Here is a 19,652-nt window from a genome sequence, read left to right on the forward strand (position 1 = left end):
CTAAAATTTACTGACCTAAAAGCACATTTTTACTTGGATTAAATGTCAGGAATTTTGAAACAACTGAGTTTAAATGTATTTGGCTAAGGTGAATGTAAAGTTCCGACTTCAACTGTAAGTGAGGCAACGTACCAAGAGGACTCGACTGTAGGGGAAATATAAGAGAGCCAGCATACCAAGAAGACTAGATACTAAGGGAAATATAAGAGAGGCTCATGGATATTGTGTATCTAATGTATGTTTATGGCTATCTAAACCATTACAGTCAATGTATTTCTGATGCTGGTGCATACACTCTCTATAGCTGAAAGAAGCAGGGTGAGCAGAGCAGCTTCTAACCCCTCCCTCCTTGGCATGGCCATACCCACAGTGTGGCCCCCAGAGGAATCGCCACAGAGGTACGATGGGTATTTAACCCAGAGAAGAGAGGTATCCTGACCTATGTGGTTCTGTGTGGCGCTGTATTACTCCATACCTTCTACACATCAGGGGAATGAGGCTCTCTCCGGCTCCTGCTCTGGATCCAAGTCTGGCTGATAGTCTGGTTATACTACATCTAGCTGTGGTGGCTGGTGGGCTTGCCTGGCTCTCGTCTGCCTCTGTCTCTGCCTCTGGGCTGGAGTCTGTCAGATGCAGGCTCCAAGGCACCCCTCGTCCTCCGGCGTTCTCCCAGGACGGGGACTTTGTCATCGGGGGTGTTTTCTCCATCCATTACTATATGCACACTGTGGATCACAGCTACACCAGCCTGCCTGAGCCCCTGCAGTGCACAGGGAGGTCAGTGAGCGCAAGAGGGAACAGGGGACCGACTGTGGCTGTGTGGGTAGACAAATGAATTGTGTTTTAAATACAGAGGAACAGTGTGAAGAAAGATAAACAACATGTTTAAAGACAGATAAATAGTGTGTTAATGACAGAGAAACAATGTGTTTAAAGAAAGATAAACAATGTTTTTAAAGACAGATGAACAGTGCTTTAAAGACAGGTAAACAGTGTGTTTAAAGACAGATAAAAAGTGTGTATGTGTCTCAGAGAGTAGGTAAAGACTACTGTTACAAAGGATCACATTTTAAAATGCAGGCTATATTACAATGTCCTCAATTACAGACAACAAAAGTGTAGGCATATAGACGGTGTGGCAAATAATACTAGATATTAGGCTGTTTGTCATGGTAACATTGTATAGGCTAGTTTGTGATTCGTCAGGAGGTGCTCACTCACCTATCTTCTATTTACAGTATGGATTCCCGTGAGTTACGCTTCTCGCGTACCATGGTCTTCGCAGTTGAGGAGATAAACAACAGTTCACACCTGCTACCGGGTGTCACGCTTGGTTATCAAGTGCATGACTCCTGCGCCTCGGTCCCTATGGCCGTGAAAGTGGCCTTCCAACTGGCTAACGGCCTGGATCCCATGTTTGATACCGGAGAACAGTGCTCGGGGTCGGGTACAGTGACAGCTATCGTGGGCGAGTCTGGCTCCACACCAACCATCAGCATGTTGCGCATCACCGGCCCTTTCGGCATTCCTCAGGTAAACTCTTGTGGAAATAAATCATTCAGCTTCTTTTAATTTACTGTATTCCTAGTGTATGTCCTCCTCTCTTTCAGGAATGAGTTCATCTTTTAATTCACTGCATTCCTACTATATTCTACTCTCTTTCAAGAATATACACTTCTATGAGAAGTTATGTGGAGAAAGGCATTTGAACATAGACTGAGGACAATGAGTCTGGAGAACATCTATAGGCAGTTGAACATAGAGTGAGAACTTTGAGTGTGGAGAACTTCTGTAGGATTTTAAACATGATCTGAGAACTATATTTCATAGGCTAGGTTGTTAAAGGAGACCAGGGATTGGTGTCACACATTTGTGTATCCGTTGTCATTCTGAAAAAAAAATAGTTGGCTTATTATTATTAATGTCTCCCTGACATCAAACTACATAGCAAAATAAAATAGCAGGAAGTAGCCAATACAAAAGAGTTGTGAGGCCGACATGATGTTCTTTCTCATGTATTCGACTGTCTGTTTTTACCAAGGTGAGTCACTCTTCCACCTGTGCGTGTCTGAGTGATAAGAAACAGTATCCAACCTTCTTCAGAACCATCCCCAGTGATCAGTTCCAGGCTGCCGCTCTGGCCCACCTCATCAGGCACTTCGGCTGGACCTGGATTGGGGCGGTCCGTTCCGACTCTGACTACGGTAATAACGGGATGGCGGCTTTCCTACAGGCAGCACAAGAGGAAGGAATCTGTGTGGAGTATTCTGAAGCCTTCTACCGTACCAACCCACTCAGCAGAGTGCAACGGGTGGCCGAAGTAATCCGCAGGTGATCCATGATTACTGGTGAACTTTTCATTCACACAAATGCAAGACCATATTTGTATAAAATTCTATTGTTATTAACTTCTCTCTTCTCCCAGAGCTGATCTGTGAGACCAGCATGATTTGCATGTCTTAAGCATGTCAAAAGTGTTGATTAATTCCAATGAATGACAAACATGACCAGCATATTAAGCATATGATATAATCATGTTCCCCAGCTCCACAGCCCGGGTGGTGGTTGCATTCGTAGCCTCTGGGGACATGAGAATCCTGCTGAGGGAGATGGAACGCCTGCCATCTCCGCCCCGCCAGTGGATCGGGAGCGAGTCCTGGGTCACTGACCCAGATATGTTGCGCTTCGGACTGTGTGCCGGGGCCATCGGATTTGGCATCCAACGCTCTGTCATCCCCGGCCTCAGGGACTTCCTCCTGGACCTCTCCCCACAGAAGGTGTCCAACTCTCACCTGCTCACTGAGTTCTGGGAGGGAGCATTTGGCTGTAGGCTGAGGATAGGTATCTATCTATCCATCCACCCACCCACCCACCCATCCATCCATCCATCCATCCCATCTGTCTATCGAACATTTTATTTACATGTCTGTCTGTCTGTCTGTCTGTCTGTCTGTCTGTCTGTCTGTCTGTCTGTCTGTCTGTCTGTCTGTCTGTCTGTCTGTCTGTCTGTCTGTCTGTCTGTCTGTCTGTCTGTCTGTCTGTCTGTCTGTCTGTCTGTCTGTCTGTCTGTCTGTCTGTATGTCTGTCTGTCTGTCTGTCTGTCTGTCTGTCTGTCTGTCTGTCTGTCTGTCTGTCTGTCTGTCTGTCTGTCTGTCTGTCTGTCTGTCTGTCTGTCTGTCTGTCTGTCTGTCTGTAGGGACCTCATCTACAGGTGTTGGGGTTGAAGAGAAGGTGTGTGATGGCAGTGAGGATATACAGCAGCTACAGGCCCCCTACACAGATACATCCCAGCTGCGTGTCACTAACATGGTGTATAAAGCTGTTTATGCCATAGCACACGCCATCCACAGCATCGTTTGTGAAGAGAGAGAAAACTCCACTGTGAACTGTGACAAAAACCTTAATGTGAAGCCAACACAGGTGAATGACAAGTCTATAGTCTAATTTCCTGGTGAATATGTTGATTTATACTATATGTATGAAGGCCTAGGAGTTCTCATTATACTTTACAACTTCTTCTGAAGTAACACATCTGATAAAAACGAGTTGAATTAATGTTCTGTGTCTCTCTCCCTCTTTGCATCTTTCTTCTTCTTTCTCCATCTCTCATCTCTCTCTTCCCTTATCTCCATCTATCGCTCCATCTCTCTTCCCCTCACTCATCTCTCTCTTCCCTTATCTCCATCTCTCTACACCTCTCTCCTTCTCTCTCTTCCCCTCTGTCCATCTATCTCTCCATGTCTCATCTCTCTCTTCCCTTATCTCCATCTATCGCTCCATCTCTCTTCCCCTCACTCATCTCTCTCTTCCCTTATCTCCATCTCTCTACACCTCTCTCCTTCTCTCTCTTCCCCTCTGTCCATCTATCTCTCCATCTCTCATCTCTCTCTTCCCTTATCTCCATCTCTCTTCCCCTCGCTCATCTCTCTCTTCCCTTATCTCCATCTCTCATCTCTCTCTTCCCTTATCTCCATCTCTCTACACCTCTCTCCTTCTCTCTTGTCCCCTCTCACTCTCTCCCTTGCACTTCCAACCCCGAGGTCCTGGAGAGATTGAGGAGGGTGAACTTCTCTCGTAACGGGTACCAGGTGTCTTTCGATGCCAACGGGGACCCAGTGGCCACCTATGAGCTTGTCAACTGGCAGATACGGGAGAGTGGGAAGATGGAGTTTGTGACAGTGGGGCGCTATGATGCATCCCTGCCTCCTGACCAGAGGCTTGACATGGAGAGGGAAATCACCTGGGTAAAGAACAGTACGCAAGTACCTGTGTCAGTTTGCAGTGAGAGATGTCCCCCAGGCACTCGTAAGGCTGTACAGAAAGGAAAGCCTGTATGCTGTTATGACTGTATCCAATGTGCAGAGGGAGAGATCAGTAATAACACAGGTAGGACGATAGGAATAGTGGTTTATTCATATTACCAGCACTACAAAGGGAGTGTCTGTCAATCATGTTCCTTTTCTTATCATCTCATGTAAGCAGCACATTAATTAAACATTCTTTATTGTAAACTGACAAAGTGCAGTGTTGTGGGAAATCTATTATTATTAACATTTGATGTCTGTTGTTTTGTCTTGGTCAGATTCTTCAGACTGTCTGATCTGTCCAGAAGAGTACTGGCCCAACGCTGAGAGAGACCACTGTATCCTTAAACCTGTGGAGTTCCTGTCCTTCCACGAGGTCCTCGGAATCATCCTGACTGCCTGCTCTATGGGCGGGGTTTGTCTGGCCATCGCCACGGCAACTGTCTTCTACCGCCACCGAACTTCGGCCATCGTCAGGGCCAACAACTCTGAGCTGAGCTTCCTGCTGCTCTTCTCCTTGGCTCTCTGTTTTCTGTGTTCTCTTACTTTCATTGGCCGGCCCTCTGAGTGGTCCTGTATGCTGCGTCACACAGCGTTTGGGATCACCTTCGTCCTCTGCATCTCTTGTGTTCTGGGGAAAACAATAGTGGTGTTGATGGCCTTCAGGGCTACTCTTCCAGCCAGTAATGTCATGAAATGGTTTGGTCCTCCACAGCAGAGATTGACAGTAGTGTCCTTCACGTTTGTCCAGGCTATGATATGCACTCTGTGGTTGGTCCTGTCCCCTCCCTTCCCCATTAAAAACCTCACTACCTACAAGGAAAAGATCATTCTAGAGTGTGATGTGGGTTCAGCTATTGGTTTCTGGGCTGTGTTGGGCTATATAGGACTCCTGTCTCTCTTGTGCTTTGTGCTGGCTTTTCTGGCTCGGAAGCTGCCGGATAACTTCAACGAGGCCAAATTCATCACCTTCAGCATGCTCATATTCTGTGCAGTCTGGATCACCTTTATCCCAGCTTATGTCAGCTCTCCTGGGAAGTTCACTGTAGCTGTGGAGATCTTTGCCATCATCACCTCTAGCTTTGGGTTGTTCTTTCTATTATTTGTTCCTAAATGCTTTATTATTCTGTTCCGGCCGGAGAAGAACACCAAGAAACACCTTATGGAGAAGACATCCAATGATAAACGTTATTAAGAAATGATTGAGTGGAAAAACATTGTAACGATCAGTTATATGGTTTATCATATAGTTAGATAGGACTACTTTGACAGAGATGACCAACAATTTAGCAGCTAATCATTGGTAACATTGTAACTAGTAACATGACACAGGTTCACTTTAGATATACCAATGTTATGAGAGATTGTTCGAATTTAGATTGTTAAAATGATATTACTAATGCCCTCAATAACAGACAGTACTGTGCCGTCTTGTTCAGAGATTTATCTGAAGCTTTTGACACTGTAGACCATGCGATGCTTTTGGGTAAGCTGTTGTCATTAACACTGGGATTGGATGCCTGTCATTGGTTTTATGACTATCTAAAGGATAGAAGTCAGGCTGTTAGAGTCGACGGCATCCAGTCGGAGCCATTGGAGTTGGTTAAAGGGGTCCCACAAGGTTCCATACTTGGTCCATTACTGTTCACTCTCTACATAAACAACATCGGTGATGAGATAAGAATGTGTCAAATTCATTTCAATGCTGATTACACTGTCATCTACTCTATCGCTTCAACGGCTGACCAAGCATTATCACTGTATTTTATACAGCTGAAACTTGTTTTAAATGCAAAGAATACACATTTTATGATTTTAATAGGTTCAAAAAGTTGGTTGAAAATACACTTGCACTTACGAGCTTAGATGGTTCTTGAATAATCAGGTCTCTGCATATAAATACTTATGGATATGGTTGGATGATGAACTTTCTATTAAAATGTATATTGATGAACTTTGTAAACGGCTAAAAATCAAACTAGGCTTCCTCTATAGAAACAGGACATGCTTGTCCTCTACAAATAGAAGACAAATGATACAAGCTACTTTTATGTCTGTTAAAGATTATGGGGATATTATTTACATGCATTCTACAGCATCAACACTTAAATAGCTGGGTGCTACTTATCATTGTGCACTTAGGTTTATTACGGGTGCTAGCTACAGAACTCACCACTGTGTTTTATATCAAATTGTGGGTTGAACTTTGTTGTCTGTGAGACGAGAACACGCTCTCGTGTTTGTCTATAAAGCACTTCTGAAAAAGCTACCTTCTAATTTATCATCACTCATCAATATTAAAATTATATATCCTAAAAGCAGGTCTCAAGCATGGATTAAACTTGAGGCCCATGCGTTTTCCACAGAGTTGGGTATGGCTGCCTTTTCCTAATACTCTCCTTGCCTATGGAATAGCCTGCAGACTAAACATAAACTTGAGACTCTTGTCCCCCTTGCCCATTTTAAATATTTATTGGAGCATTTTTATTTTTGAATTGCGTGTAACTGTTTCGGGAAAGACAAGTTCTTGTGCTGTTAGTAGAATAACCTGTTAGTAGAATAACCTGTTAGTAGAATAACCTACGTGTAAATTAAATCTCTTGCTGTATTTTTATTGTGTTATCTGTGATCATTTTGTTTGTCTTGTTTAGTGTTTTAATCATTGTACATAAACTACGCGTAAACATGTATACCCAGGGCCCAGCTGTAACAGAGACCTTGGTCTCAGGCTGTGTTCCTTGTTTAAATGAAGGTATACATTTTTTTAAATCTAATTTGACCTGCTAAATGATGTGATTAGCAGTAGCCTACAGAGTGGAACAACTTCCATGTTGTTGGAGAAAAGCTTTAACCTATATGAATTGATATAACATTGAAATGCATGTGTTCAGTTGACATTGTAATTCATCAATTTATGTATTATAATATAATAAACATTTTCATACACAGTTGAAGTGGGAAGTTTACATACACTTATGTTGGAGTCATTTCAACTCGTTTTTCAACAACAACATATTTCTTGTTAACAAATTATAGTTTTGGCAAGTCTGTCAGGACATCTCAGTAATCCCTCCACCAATTGTTTACAGGCAGATTATTTCACTTATAATTCACTGTTACACAACTCCAGTGGCTGAGAAGTTTACATACACCGTGTTGACTGTGCTTTTAAACAGCTTGGAATATTCCAGAAAAATATGTCATGGCTTTAGTTGCTTCTGATAGGCTGATTGACGTCATTTGAGTCAATTGGAGGTGTACCTATGGATGTATTTCAAGGACTACCTTCAAACTCAGTGCCTCTTTGCTTCACATCATGGTCAAATCAAATCAGAAAAAAACTTGTAGACCTCCACAAGTCTGGTTCATCCTTGGGAGCAATTTCCAAACGCCTGAAGGTACCACGTTCGTCTGTACAAACGATAGTATAAAGGGATAAACACCATGGGACCACGCAGGCGTCATACCACTCAGGAAAAATACGCGTTCTGTTTCCTAGAGATTAACATACTTTGGTGCGAAAAGTGCAAATCAATCCCAGAACAACAGCAAAGGACCTTGTGAAGATGCTGGAGGAAACAGGTACGAAAGTATCTGTATCCACAGTAAAACGAGTCTTATATCGACATAACCTGAAATGCCGCTCAGCAAGGAAGAAGCCACTGCTCCAAAATCACCTTAACAAGGCCAGACTACGATTTGCAACTGCACATGGGGACAAAGATTGTGACTATCTTTATGTTTGGAGGAAAAGGGAGGAGGCTTGCAAGCCGAAGAACGCCATCCCAACCGTGAAGCACGGGGGTGGCAGCATCATGTTGTGGGGTTGCTTTGCTGCAGGAGGGAGTGGTAAACTTCACAAAATAGATGGCATCACGAGGCGAGAAAATTCTGTGGATATATTGAAGCAACATCTCAAGACATCAGACAGGAAGTTAAAGCTTGGTTGCTAATGGGTCTTCCAAATGTACTGTGACCCCAAGCATACTTCCAAAAATGGCCTAAGGACAACAAAGTCAAGGTATTGGAGTGGCCATCACAAAGCCCTGACCTCAATGCAATAGAACATTTGTGGACAGATCTGAAAAAGCATTGGCAATCAAGGAGGCCGACAAACCTGACTCTGTTACACCAGCTCTGTCAAGAGGAATGGGCCAAAATTCACCCAACTTATTGTGGGAAGCTTGTGGAAGGCTCCCCAAAACGTTTGACACAGTTAAACAATTTAAAGGCAATGCTACCAAATACTAATTGAGTGTATGTAAACTTCTGACCCACTGGGAATGTAATGAAAGAAATATAAGCTGAAATAAATAATTTTCTCTACTAGATTCTGACTTTTCACATTCTTAAAATAAAGTGGTGATCCTAACTGACCTAAAACAGGGAATTTTTACTTGGATAAAATGTTAAGAATTTTGAAAAACTGAGTTTAAATGTATTTGGCTAAGGTGAATGTAAACTTCTGACTTTAACTGTAAGTGAGGCAACGTGCCAAGAGGACTAGACTGTAGGGGAAATATAAGAGAGGAAGCTTACCAAGAGGACTAGATTGTAGGGGAAATATAAGAGAGGAAGTGTACCAAGAGGACTAGACTGTAGGGTAAATATAAGAGAGGAAGTGTACCAAGAGGACTAGACTGTAGGGGAAATATAAGAGAGGAAGCTTACCAAGAGGACTAGATTGTAGGGGAAATATAAGAGAGGAAGTGTACCAAGAGGACTAGACTGTAGGGTAAATATAAGAGAGGAAGTGTACCAAGAGGACTAGGCTGTAGGGGAAATATAAGAGAGGAAGTGTACCAAGAGGACTAGACTTTAGAATAAATACTGTGTACTGCCAGCATGCCAAGAGGACTAGACTGTAGGGGAAATATAAGACAGGAAGCGTGCCAAGAGGACTAGACTGTAGGAGAAATATAAGAGAGGAAGCGTACCAAGAGGACTAGACTTTTTGAATAAATACTGTGTACTGCCAGCGTACCAAGAAGACTAGACTATATGGGAAGTACTGAGTAGTGCCTGAATGCCAAGAGGACTAGATTGTATGGGAAAAATAAGAGAGGCAGCGAGCCAAGAGGTCTAGACTATAGAGGAAATATAAGTCAGGTAAAGTGAAAAATTGACTAGACTTTTGAATAAATACAGTGAAGAACCAGCGTGCCAAGAGCACTAGACCGTAAGAGAAATATAAGAAAGGCTCATGGTTATTCTGTGTCTAATGTATGTTTTTGTCTATCTAAACCATTCCAGTCAACGTATTTCTGATGCTGGTGCATACACTCTCTATAGCTGAAATAAGCAGGGAGAGCAGAGCAGCTTCTAACCCCTCCCTCATTGGCATGGCCGTACCCACAGTGTGGCCCCCAGAGGAATCCCCACAGAGGTACAGTGGGTATTTAACCCAGAGAAGAGAGGTAACCTGACCTATGAAGGTCTGTGTGGCGCTGTGCTACCCCATACCCTCTACACATCAGAGGAATGAGGCTCTCTCCAGCTCCTGCTCTAGATCCAAGTCTGGCTGGTAGTCTGGGTCTACTACATCTAGCTGTGGTGGCTGGTGGGCTTGCCTTGCTCTCGTCTGCCTCTGCCTCTGCCTCTGGGCTGGAGTCTGTCAGATGCAAGCTCCAAGGCACCCCTCGTCCTCCGGCGTTCTCCCAGGACGGGGACTTTGTCATCGGGGGTGTTTTCTCCATCCACAGCTACATGCACACTGTGGATCACAGCTACACCAGCCTGCCTGAGCCCCTGCAGTGCACAGGGAGGTCAGTGAGCGCAAGAGGGAACAGGGGACAGGACTCTGGCTGTGTGGGGAGACAGATGAATTGTGTTTTAAGGACACGGAGACAGTGTTTAAAGACAGATAAACAGTGTGTTAAAGACAGGAAAACAGTATTTTAAAGACATATAACCATTGTTTTAAAGACAGATAAACCGTGTTTTTAAGACAGATAAACAGTGTGTTAAAGACAGGAAAACAGTATTTTAAAGACATATAACCATTGTTTTAAAGACAGATAAACCGTGTTTTTAAGACAGATAAACAGTGTGTTAAAGACAGGAAAACAGTATTTTAAAGACATATAACCATTGTTTTAAAGACAGATAAACCATGTTTTTAAGACAGATAAACAGTGTGTTTGTGTCTGAGAGAGTAGATAAAGCCTACTGTTACAAAGTGTCACATTTTCAAATGCAGGCTATACTACAATGTCCTCAAGTACCGATATCAAATGTGTTGGCATGCAGACAGTGGAAAATAAGACTAACTATGGAGATGTTTGCCCTCGTATAACCATATATTCTATAGGCTAGTTTACCATTTAGTCAAGTGGTGCTCACTCACCTATCTTCTATTTACAGTTTGAACTCCCGTGAGTTGCGCTTCTCGCGCGCCATGGTCTTCGCAGTTGACGAGATAAACAACAGTTCGGATCTCCTACCGGGTGTCACACTCGGTTATCAAGTGCACGACTCGTGCAACACGGTCCCCATGGCCATGAATGTGGCCTTCCATCTGGCTAATGGCCTGGACCCAATGTTTGATACCGGAGAACAGTGCTCAGGGTCGCCTACAGTAACAGCTATTGTGGGAGAGTCTGCCTCCTCGCCTACCATCAGCATGTTGCGCATCATCGGCCCTTTTGGAATTCCTCAGGTAATCTCCTACGGAAAGAAATCATTCAGCTTATTTTAATTTATTTCTATTGCCTCTCCTTCAGGAATGAGTTCAACTTTTAATTTGCCAAGTTCCAATTGTATTCTCCTGTCTTTCAGGAATATACAAGTTCTTGTGCTGTTAGTAGAATAACCTGTTAGTAGAATAACCTGTTAGTAGAATAACCTGTTAGTAGAATAACCTGTTAGTAGAATAACCTGTTAGTAGAATAACCTACGTTTAAATTAAATCTGTTTCTGTATGTTTATTGTGTTATCTGTGATCGTTTTGTTTGTCTTGTTTAGTGTTTTAATCATTGTACATAAACTGTATGTGTAAACATGTATACCCAGGGCCCAGCTGTAACAGAGACCTTGGTCTCAGGCTGTGTTCCTTGTTGAAATAAAGTTATAAAAAATATATATATATTTAAAAATCTAATTTGACCTGCTAAATGATGTGATTAGCAGTAGCCTACAGAGTGGAATCACTTCCATGTTGTTGGAGAAAAGCTTTATTCCTTACTGAATTGATATAACATTAAAGTGCATGTGTTCAATTGACATTGTAATTCATCATATTATGTATTATAATAATATAATAAACATTTTCATACACAGTTGAAGTCAGAGTTTTTCATACAATTAGGTTGGAGTCATTACAACTCGTTTTTCAACAACTCCACACATTTCTTGTTAACAAATAATAGTTTTGTCAAGTCTATTAGGACATCTGCTTTGTGCATGACACAAGTCATATTTCCAACAATTGTTTACAGACAGATTATTTCACTTATAATTCACTGTTTCTTACTTCCAGTGGGTGAGACGTTTACACATACTAAGTTGATTGTGCCTTTAAACAGTTTGGAAAATTTTAGATAAATATGTCATGGCTTTAGAAGCTTCTGATAGGCTAATTGACATTATTTAAGTCAATTGGAGGTGTACCTGTGGATGCATTTAAAGGCCTACCTTCAAACTCAGTGCCTCCTTGCTTGACATCATGGGAACAGCTAATGAAATCGGCCAAGACCTCAGAAATAAACTTGTAGACCTCCACAAGTCTGGTTCATCCTTGGGAGCAATTTCCAAATGCCTAAAGGTACCACGTTCATCTGAACAAACAATAGGTTGCAAGTATAAACACCATGGGACCACGCAGGCATCATACCACTCAGGAAGAAGACGCGTTCTGTCTCCTAGAGACTAGCGTACTTTGGTGCGAAAAGTGCAAATCAATCACAGAACAACAGCAAAGGACCTTGTGAACATGCTGGAGGAAACAGGTACGAAAGTATCTGTATCCACAGTAAAACGAGTCCTATATCGACATAACCTGAAAGGCCGCTCAGCAAGGAAGAAGCCACTGCTCCAAAATCGCCTTAACAATGCCAGACTATGGTTTGCAACTGCATATGGGGACAAAGATCGTGACTATCGTTATGTTTGGAGGAAAATGGAGGAGGCCCCGTGAAGCACGGGGATGGCAGCATCATGTTGTGTGGTTGCTTTATTGCAGGAGGGACTGGTGCACTTCACAAAATAGATTGCATCATGAGGAGAGAAAATTATGTGGATATATTGAAGCAACATCTCAAGACATCAGTTGGGAAGTTAAAGCTTGGTCACAAATGGATCTTCCAAATGAACAGTTACCCCAAGCATACTTCCAAAGTTGTGGCAAAGATGGCCTAAGGACAACAAAGTCAAGGTATTGGAGTGGCCATCACATAGCCCAGACCTCAATGCAATAGAACATTTGTGGGCAGAACTGGAAAAGTGTGTGCGAGCCAGGAGGCCGACTAACCTGACTCAGTTTCACCAGCTCTGCCAGGAGGAATGGGCCAAAATTCACCTAACTTATTGTGGGAAGCTTGTGGAAGGCTACCCAAAATTGTTGACCCAAGTTTTAACAATTTAAAGGCAATGCTACCAAATATTAATTGAGTTTATGTAAACTTCTGAACCACTAGGAATGTGATGAAAGAAATAAAAGCTGAAAGAAATAATTTTTCTTCTCTGACTTTTCACATTCTTAAAATAAAGTGGTCATCCTAACTGACCTAAGACAGGGAATTTTTACTTGGATAAAATGTTAGAAATTTTGAATGTATTTGTACATGTCACGAGTCCGACCGAGGGTGTTTCCCCTTCCCGGGCAGGTGGCGCTCGGCGGTCGTCGTCACCGGCCTATTAGCTGCCACTGATTGTCTTTCCTCCCCCTCCTTGTATGTTTAGTGGTAGCACCTGTTTATGTTTAGTTAGTTCGTCTTTATTAGACAGCCGGCCCGCCTGGTTGTTGTGCGAGATTATTTCAATGTAACCTTCGGCTCTGTTGTAAGAGGTACGTGTTAGTGCCTGGTCGTGATTTGTTCCATTGTACATTTTGATTCCCTGTGTTTGGGAACGTAACTTTTTTGAGCACCCTGTGGTGCGTTGGTGCTATTAAAAGACACACAGCATTGAACTCTCTGTCTCCTGCATTTGACTCCACACCCACGACACCCGGAGCCTTACAGTACATGTATTTGGCTAAGGTGAATGTAAACTTCTGACTTCAACTGTAAGTGAGGCAACGTGCCAAGAGGACTATACTGTAGAGGAAATATAAGACAGGTAGCTTACCAAGAGGACTAGACTTTTACAAAATTCTTTGTACTGCCAGCGTACCAAGAAGACAGACTTAAGGGGAAATATTGTGTAGAGCCAGTATGTCAAGAGGACTAGGCTGTAGAGGAAATATAAGTCAGGCAAAGTACCATTTGGACAAGACAGGTGTCTAAATACTGTGCAGAGCCAGCGTGCCAAGATGACTAGGCAGTATGAGAAATATAAGAGAGGCTCATGGTTATTGTGTGTCTAATGTATGATTATGACTATCTAAACTATTATAGTGTTACAAGAATTATGTTCTCAATGTTCATAATTCACTTCAATTAAACTACTCAGTCTGTGTTGAAGGAATTCTAAAGTCCTCTGTTTTAATTCCCAATCAAAATTAAACACTTTGTCAATGCATTAAGGGTTTGTAAGACCCTTATTTTATAAGAATGGACAGAGCCCCGGTCTTAAAAGTCAGGTAACAGCCTTTAATTCAGGAGAGTACTAAGTTCATACACATTTTACCACAGGTTATAAACTGAAAATGACGTCAGCGTTTTCTAAATGTTCCGTCTCTTCTTGACACTGGTAGAGAGGCCCTATAGTTCTCAAGCCTTCCCTCCTCCCCTAGTGCCAAGGTCAGTCAGTGTAGATAAGCATTCTAGACAGTCTGGAGATAGTCCGTCCATGCCATCTGGAGATTCATACATGTACAGTAACATAATAGCCCTTTAAATCATCCTGATAGAAATGTATACAGAATTAGTCATTATGGATTTAAAAAAATCCCTTAACAGTCTGCAACCCAGAATTTGTAAGAAACTGGTTGAATGAAACAGACGGAGGCCAAGCTAGTCAAAATGTTTATTCACGAGAGCGCTAGTCTGTTGTACAAAACCATTCATTTTATACTGGCTCTTTAAGCACTTACATTCACACAGAAACAGTAGGTATCCTACGCACATACTGTATCACTACCCAGCCGACAAAGATTAGAGAGACCGTGGGAAGCACTCCCTGTCCTCCCTCAAGATTAGGGGGACCGTGGGAAGCACTCCCTGGCCTCCCTCAAGATTAGGGGGACAGTGAGAAGCACTCCCTGGCCTCCCTCAAGATTAGGGGGACCGTGGGAAGCACTCCCTGGCCTCCCTCAAGATTAGGGGGACCGTGAGAAGTACTCCCTGCCCTCTCCCAAATCTCTCAGAGGCCCCTAGCAAGGACGGCACTGAATTTTACTCAAACAGTCTCTGTTTAAGATACTATAAAGATATATTGTACAGATATATAATTTTACTGACTAAACCTAAACAAAACCATCAGATAATAATTGTATGATTCTAATCAATTTCATACAGTTATGATTCTAATAAATTTCATACAGTTGTAAGGTTTCAGAGTGGAATTATTTAACCATTATCTTTCAACATTGAAATCCCTTTAACAATCCACCCTTAATGACTAAATAATACACACTAATACATTAAACACTATATGGAAACATAAATGGTATCCAAGAATATTTCAAACCAATACATGTACACGTATGTATATTTGATATTCATCAATGACTGTTATAGGCCTATATCCAATTATAACGCTTCCTGTTAGGATTTTTATTACAATATTTATTTAAAAAACTGTGTAAACATTGAAAATAGTCTTATCCAACATTGGCTCCTCGTAGTTAAAAGAAACAGAACCATCTCCTAGGCCTGGAGGCCCATATTCGTCATCCCACTGGCCGGAGCTCGGTCCTGGTAATCAAACCTCTCATAAACGGGACCAAACAACATCCACAAAGAACCAACACACTCATACAGGTGAAAGTTGCCCACAACACCGTGATGATGACATTTTTACCATTTCCCAAACATAATATCAAACCAATTTGTATAGAACTATCCACCCCAGAGTTCTCTGCTAATTCGTGAGCTAATGTGGTTAAACCATCCAGGGCCTTGGTCACTGATCCGTCTGGGGCTGTGTTATTGGGTATGAAAGGACAACATTCTGATCTGAATATCACACACACCCAACCCTTTTCAGCCAGTAACATATCCAATGCTATTCTATTCTGCCATATCATCAAACTAATTGCAGCTGTTTGTTCTGCTAACCCTTTTTTCGCCTCTCTAGTATAGTTGATGAAACACTGTTGGTTATAGTAGATATAATTGATCCAATCTACATTTAATTGAGAGTTAACTACCAGAAGATGCTTGATTCCAATCCAGGCCATATCTTATTCCTAGCTTTGAACTCATCAGGCACCCTCCTTGGAACCCCAATGCTATTGATGTAAACTCTATTGTCAAAGGACCCTGACGGAGCACTCCTTCTTTCTCTTCTACCTGGCACTAGGTATGTGTGTTGGTTAATACATGGCCCCACATGTCCCTCTAGGAGTACCCTCCCCCACTGCTCAACTGACACAATGGCGCACAGAACGCAAAAATATTCTTAGAAATATTTAACCTCCACACATTAACAAGTCCAATAGCTCAAATGAAAGATAAACACCTTGTTCATCTAGCCACCAAGTCAGATTTCTAAAATGTTTTACGGCGAAAACATAGCACATATTTATGTCAAACCACCACGGAATACACACCGAAGACACAGCTAATTTCCATAGCCAAATTGAACAAAATATGCAATCACCAAACGCAGGATTAAAAGAAAATAATTTCACTAACCTTTTGAAATCTTCATCAGATGACAGTAATATAACATGTTACACAGTACATTTATGTTTTTTTCAATAATATGCCATAAATATCCATAAATCTCTGTTTACAATGACGCATTGTTAAAAAAATGCTACTCAAATGTCTGGAGAAATGACGATGGCTTCTGCACATGCCGTCAGCTAACATGGAATACACAACATAAACTTTGACTAAATATGCATGTTCTACATATATATAGAAAGATACACTTCTTCTAAATGCAATCGCTCTGTTACATTTATTTTTAACTTTACAGATTTCGTTCACTAGGCTATAATGTGAGTCGGCGCTCAGGAATTAGCATTTTGGCTCCTCTATCTCGGAGTCCACAGAAACCCAAATTTAACACATAAATGTTCCCTTACCTTTGCTGTTCTTCCATCAGAAGACCTGGAAGGGTTTATACTTACCAAAAACAGCTTTAGTTTTGAAGTCTATGTCTTTCGGTTATCAAACACGACATATTTCGGTTGAAATGCAGCCAAAAAGTAAAGTTAGTTCGCACCAAAACGTCGAAATTACATATTATATGTCGACTAAACTTGTCAAACTTGGTTCAGAACACAGCGTTAGCATGTTATATAGCTTCACAGCAATTCTCGGGACAAAGAGAAACACACGCATCGTTTAATCAATCTTGGAAGAAAGACACCACAGGAGCAGAATGTGCATGAGAGTAACCTGTTTTCTCGCGCGACCGAAAGGTTTTGGCCCGTCATTACTCTCGTGAGCGCGCGATTCACACAATGAGAAGCCCCATTGAAAGCGGACACCGCGCTGAAGGCATAGGAACTGTTCCCAGGACTGTAGGTGCTTGGGAAGGGTGGGGGCGATGACGTCATAGTTGGGCCAAATTTTTGGATGACATGAGAGACATTTTTGGGAGAATGAGTGCCCTGAGAGTTCTGCTTTACTTACAGACATAATTTAAACGGTTTTAGAAGCTTTAGAGTGTTTTCTATTCAATAATAATTTTTAATTGCATATATTAGCAATTTTTGACAGATTTTTTTTCTGTTTACCATGGGCACGCAATCACCCCAAAGGGGGCAGCAATCAGCCCTATCCCTATCAGGATTTATAAGGGTGAAAGGCATACCTAACTGCACTAGTGCACAAATACCAGTCCAAATTGTAGGCAGGTTAGGCCACAGCTTCATACCTCCACACAACCATCAGACATCCGCTCTAGGCCTTTTTATCTTACTAAAGTCCTCGGAACTCAACCCCCCAGTCAGGTCCCTCATTGTCTTGTCAGTTGTTACCTTCTCTGTCCTATTGCATGTTCTTACTTCCCATACGTCCCATCCGTGTGTTATGTATCGAGCCATACAATAATAATTTCCTCCTGTAACTGTGAAAGGGGGAAGTCTGGATGTAATGGGCACATGCGGATACAGATAATGCAGATCAATGCAACTGTCATGGCAGAACAGCTTTATGAACAGCTTTACCATACAGGCCATTCCCCTGGGTGAATCAATTCCATCAAGTGGAAAGGGGATGGTTGTCAACTGAGGTTTTGCTGTGGCGCAGGCATAACATTCTTCTTTCGCTACTGATCAGGCTGTATACTGAATCCATTCCAACCATAGGTTGGAATCCCCATAACCAGTTTCCACCTCAATCACTTCCTTAACTTCTTGACGCTACCCATCCCTTAAAACCTCTTGGTGTTAGGGGGCAGTATTAACATTTTTGGAGAAAAAAAACGTTCCCGTTTTAAACGGGATATTTTGTCAGGAAAAGATGCTAGAATATGCATATAATTGACAGCTTTGGATAGAAAACACTCTAATGTTTCCAAAACTGTAAAGATATTGCCTGTGAGTATAACAGAACTGATGTTGCAGGCGAAAGCTGAGAAAAATCCAATCCGGAAGTGCCCCAGGTTTTGAAAGCGCTGCGTTCCAATGACTCCCTATTCAGCTGTGAATGTACCATCAACGAGCTTACCCTTTCTACGTATTCCCCAAGATGTATACAGCATTGTCACGTAGTTTTATGCATTTCTGTTGAAGAATAGCCGTAGGCGGCCACATTGCGTAAGTGGTCACATGGTGGCTCCGAGAGAGATTCTCGCGTAAAATACAGAGGTAGCCATTATTCCAATCGGTCCTAGTGAAAAACGAATTGTCCCGATGGATATATTATTGAATAGATATTAGAAAAACACCTTGAGGATGGATTCTAAACAACGTTTGCCATGTTTCTGTCGATATTATGGAGCTAATTTGGAGTATTTTTCGGCGTTGTGGTGACCGCAATTTCCGGGCGATTTCTCAGCCAAAAGTGAAGAACAAACGGAGCTATTTCGCCTACAAAAATAATATTTTGGGAAGAAATGAACTTTGGCTGTCTACCTGGGAGTCTCGTGAGTGAAAATATCCGAAGTTGATCAAAGGTAAACGATTTAATTTGATTGCTTTTCTGATTTCTGTGACAAGGTTGCCTGCTGCTAGCAAGGCATAATGCTATGCTAGGCTATTTTTTTATTTTTTATTTTTTTATTTTACCTTTATTTAACCAGGCAAGTCAGTTAAGAACAAATACTTATTTTCAATGACGGCCTAGGAACAGCGGGTTAACTGCCTGTTCAGGGGCAGAAAGACAGATTTGTACCTTGTCAGCTCGGGGGTTTGAACTTGCAACCTTCTGGTTACTAGTCCAATGCTCTAACCACTAGGCTACCCTTACACAAATGCTTGTATAGTGTTGGCTGTAAAGCATATTTTGAAAATCTGAGATGACAGGGTGATAAACAAAAGGCTAAGCTGTGTTCCAATATATTTCACTTGTGATTTTCATGAATAGGAAGATTTTCTAGGAAGATTTATGTCCGTTGCATTATGCTAATTAGTGTCAGATGATGACAACGGTCCCGTTCACGGGATGGGGTGTCACTAAAGGCTGCGTCCCTTGTTCTCAATTTCCGCCTGAAGACATACCCTAATCTAACTGCCTGTAGCTCAGCCCCAGAGGCAAGGATATGCATATTCTTGGTATCATTTGAATGGAAACATTCTGAGGTTTGTGGAAATGTTAATTGAATGTAGGAGAATATAACACAGTAGATCTGATGGAAGAAAAGAGAAAGAAAGAGCATACGTTTTTTGTTTTGTTTTTTATTGTTGCAGCATCATCTTTCACATGTATAGCCACACAGTCAGATAGGATGCTGGAGATACTGTTGATGAATGACACAAGAGGGCAACTGTAGGTGTGCAAAGTTTCAGACTGATAACTTCAGGAATGGGTGAGCTACATGACATGTATCATGAAGTCACCCAGGTGTCCCACACAAGTTGCCCAAATGTACCCAAGTGGCCGAATTGGTGAAATGACCTATAACTATATA

General features: G+C 42.0%; 1 protein-coding gene across 1 annotated transcript; it reads left to right on the top strand.

Annotated features, from left to right (window-relative positions):
• The first annotated feature begins 468 nt into the window (after positions 1-468).
• On the top strand, positions 469-7,132 carry LOC109878830 (extracellular calcium-sensing receptor-like). Its single transcript, XM_031795423.1, has 7 exons — positions 469-777; positions 1,239-1,533; positions 2,042-2,331; positions 2,546-2,841; positions 3,197-3,420; positions 4,041-4,386; positions 4,583-7,132. The coding sequence occupies exons 1-7, from the start codon at positions 494-496 to the stop codon at positions 5,497-5,499; spliced, it is 2,652 nt and encodes an 883-aa protein (XP_031651283.1). The 5' UTR covers positions 469-493; the 3' UTR covers positions 5,500-7,132.
• Positions 7,133-19,652: the final 12,520 nt, after the last annotated feature.

Source organism: Oncorhynchus kisutch, linkage group LG18 (genome assembly GCF_002021735.2).
Source record: "Oncorhynchus kisutch isolate 150728-3 linkage group LG18, Okis_V2, whole genome shotgun sequence".
Lineage (NCBI taxonomy): Eukaryota > Metazoa > Chordata > Actinopteri > Salmoniformes > Salmonidae > Oncorhynchus > Oncorhynchus kisutch.

Bases quoted from the DNA above. Each gene is read 5' to 3' on its own strand.
- LOC109878830 (XM_031795423.1), top strand. From the start codon at position 494: ATGAGGCTCTCTCCGGCTCCTGCTCTGGATCCAAGTCTGGCTGATAGT. The intron at 2,842-3,196 runs GTATCTATCTAT...GTCTGTCTGTAG, and splicing joins TGGCTGTAGGCTGAGGATAG to GGACCTCATCTACAGGTGTT. The intron at 4,387-4,582 runs GTAGGACGATAG...TGTCTTGGTCAG, and splicing joins AGAGATCAGTAATAACACAG to ATTCTTCAGACTGTCTGATC.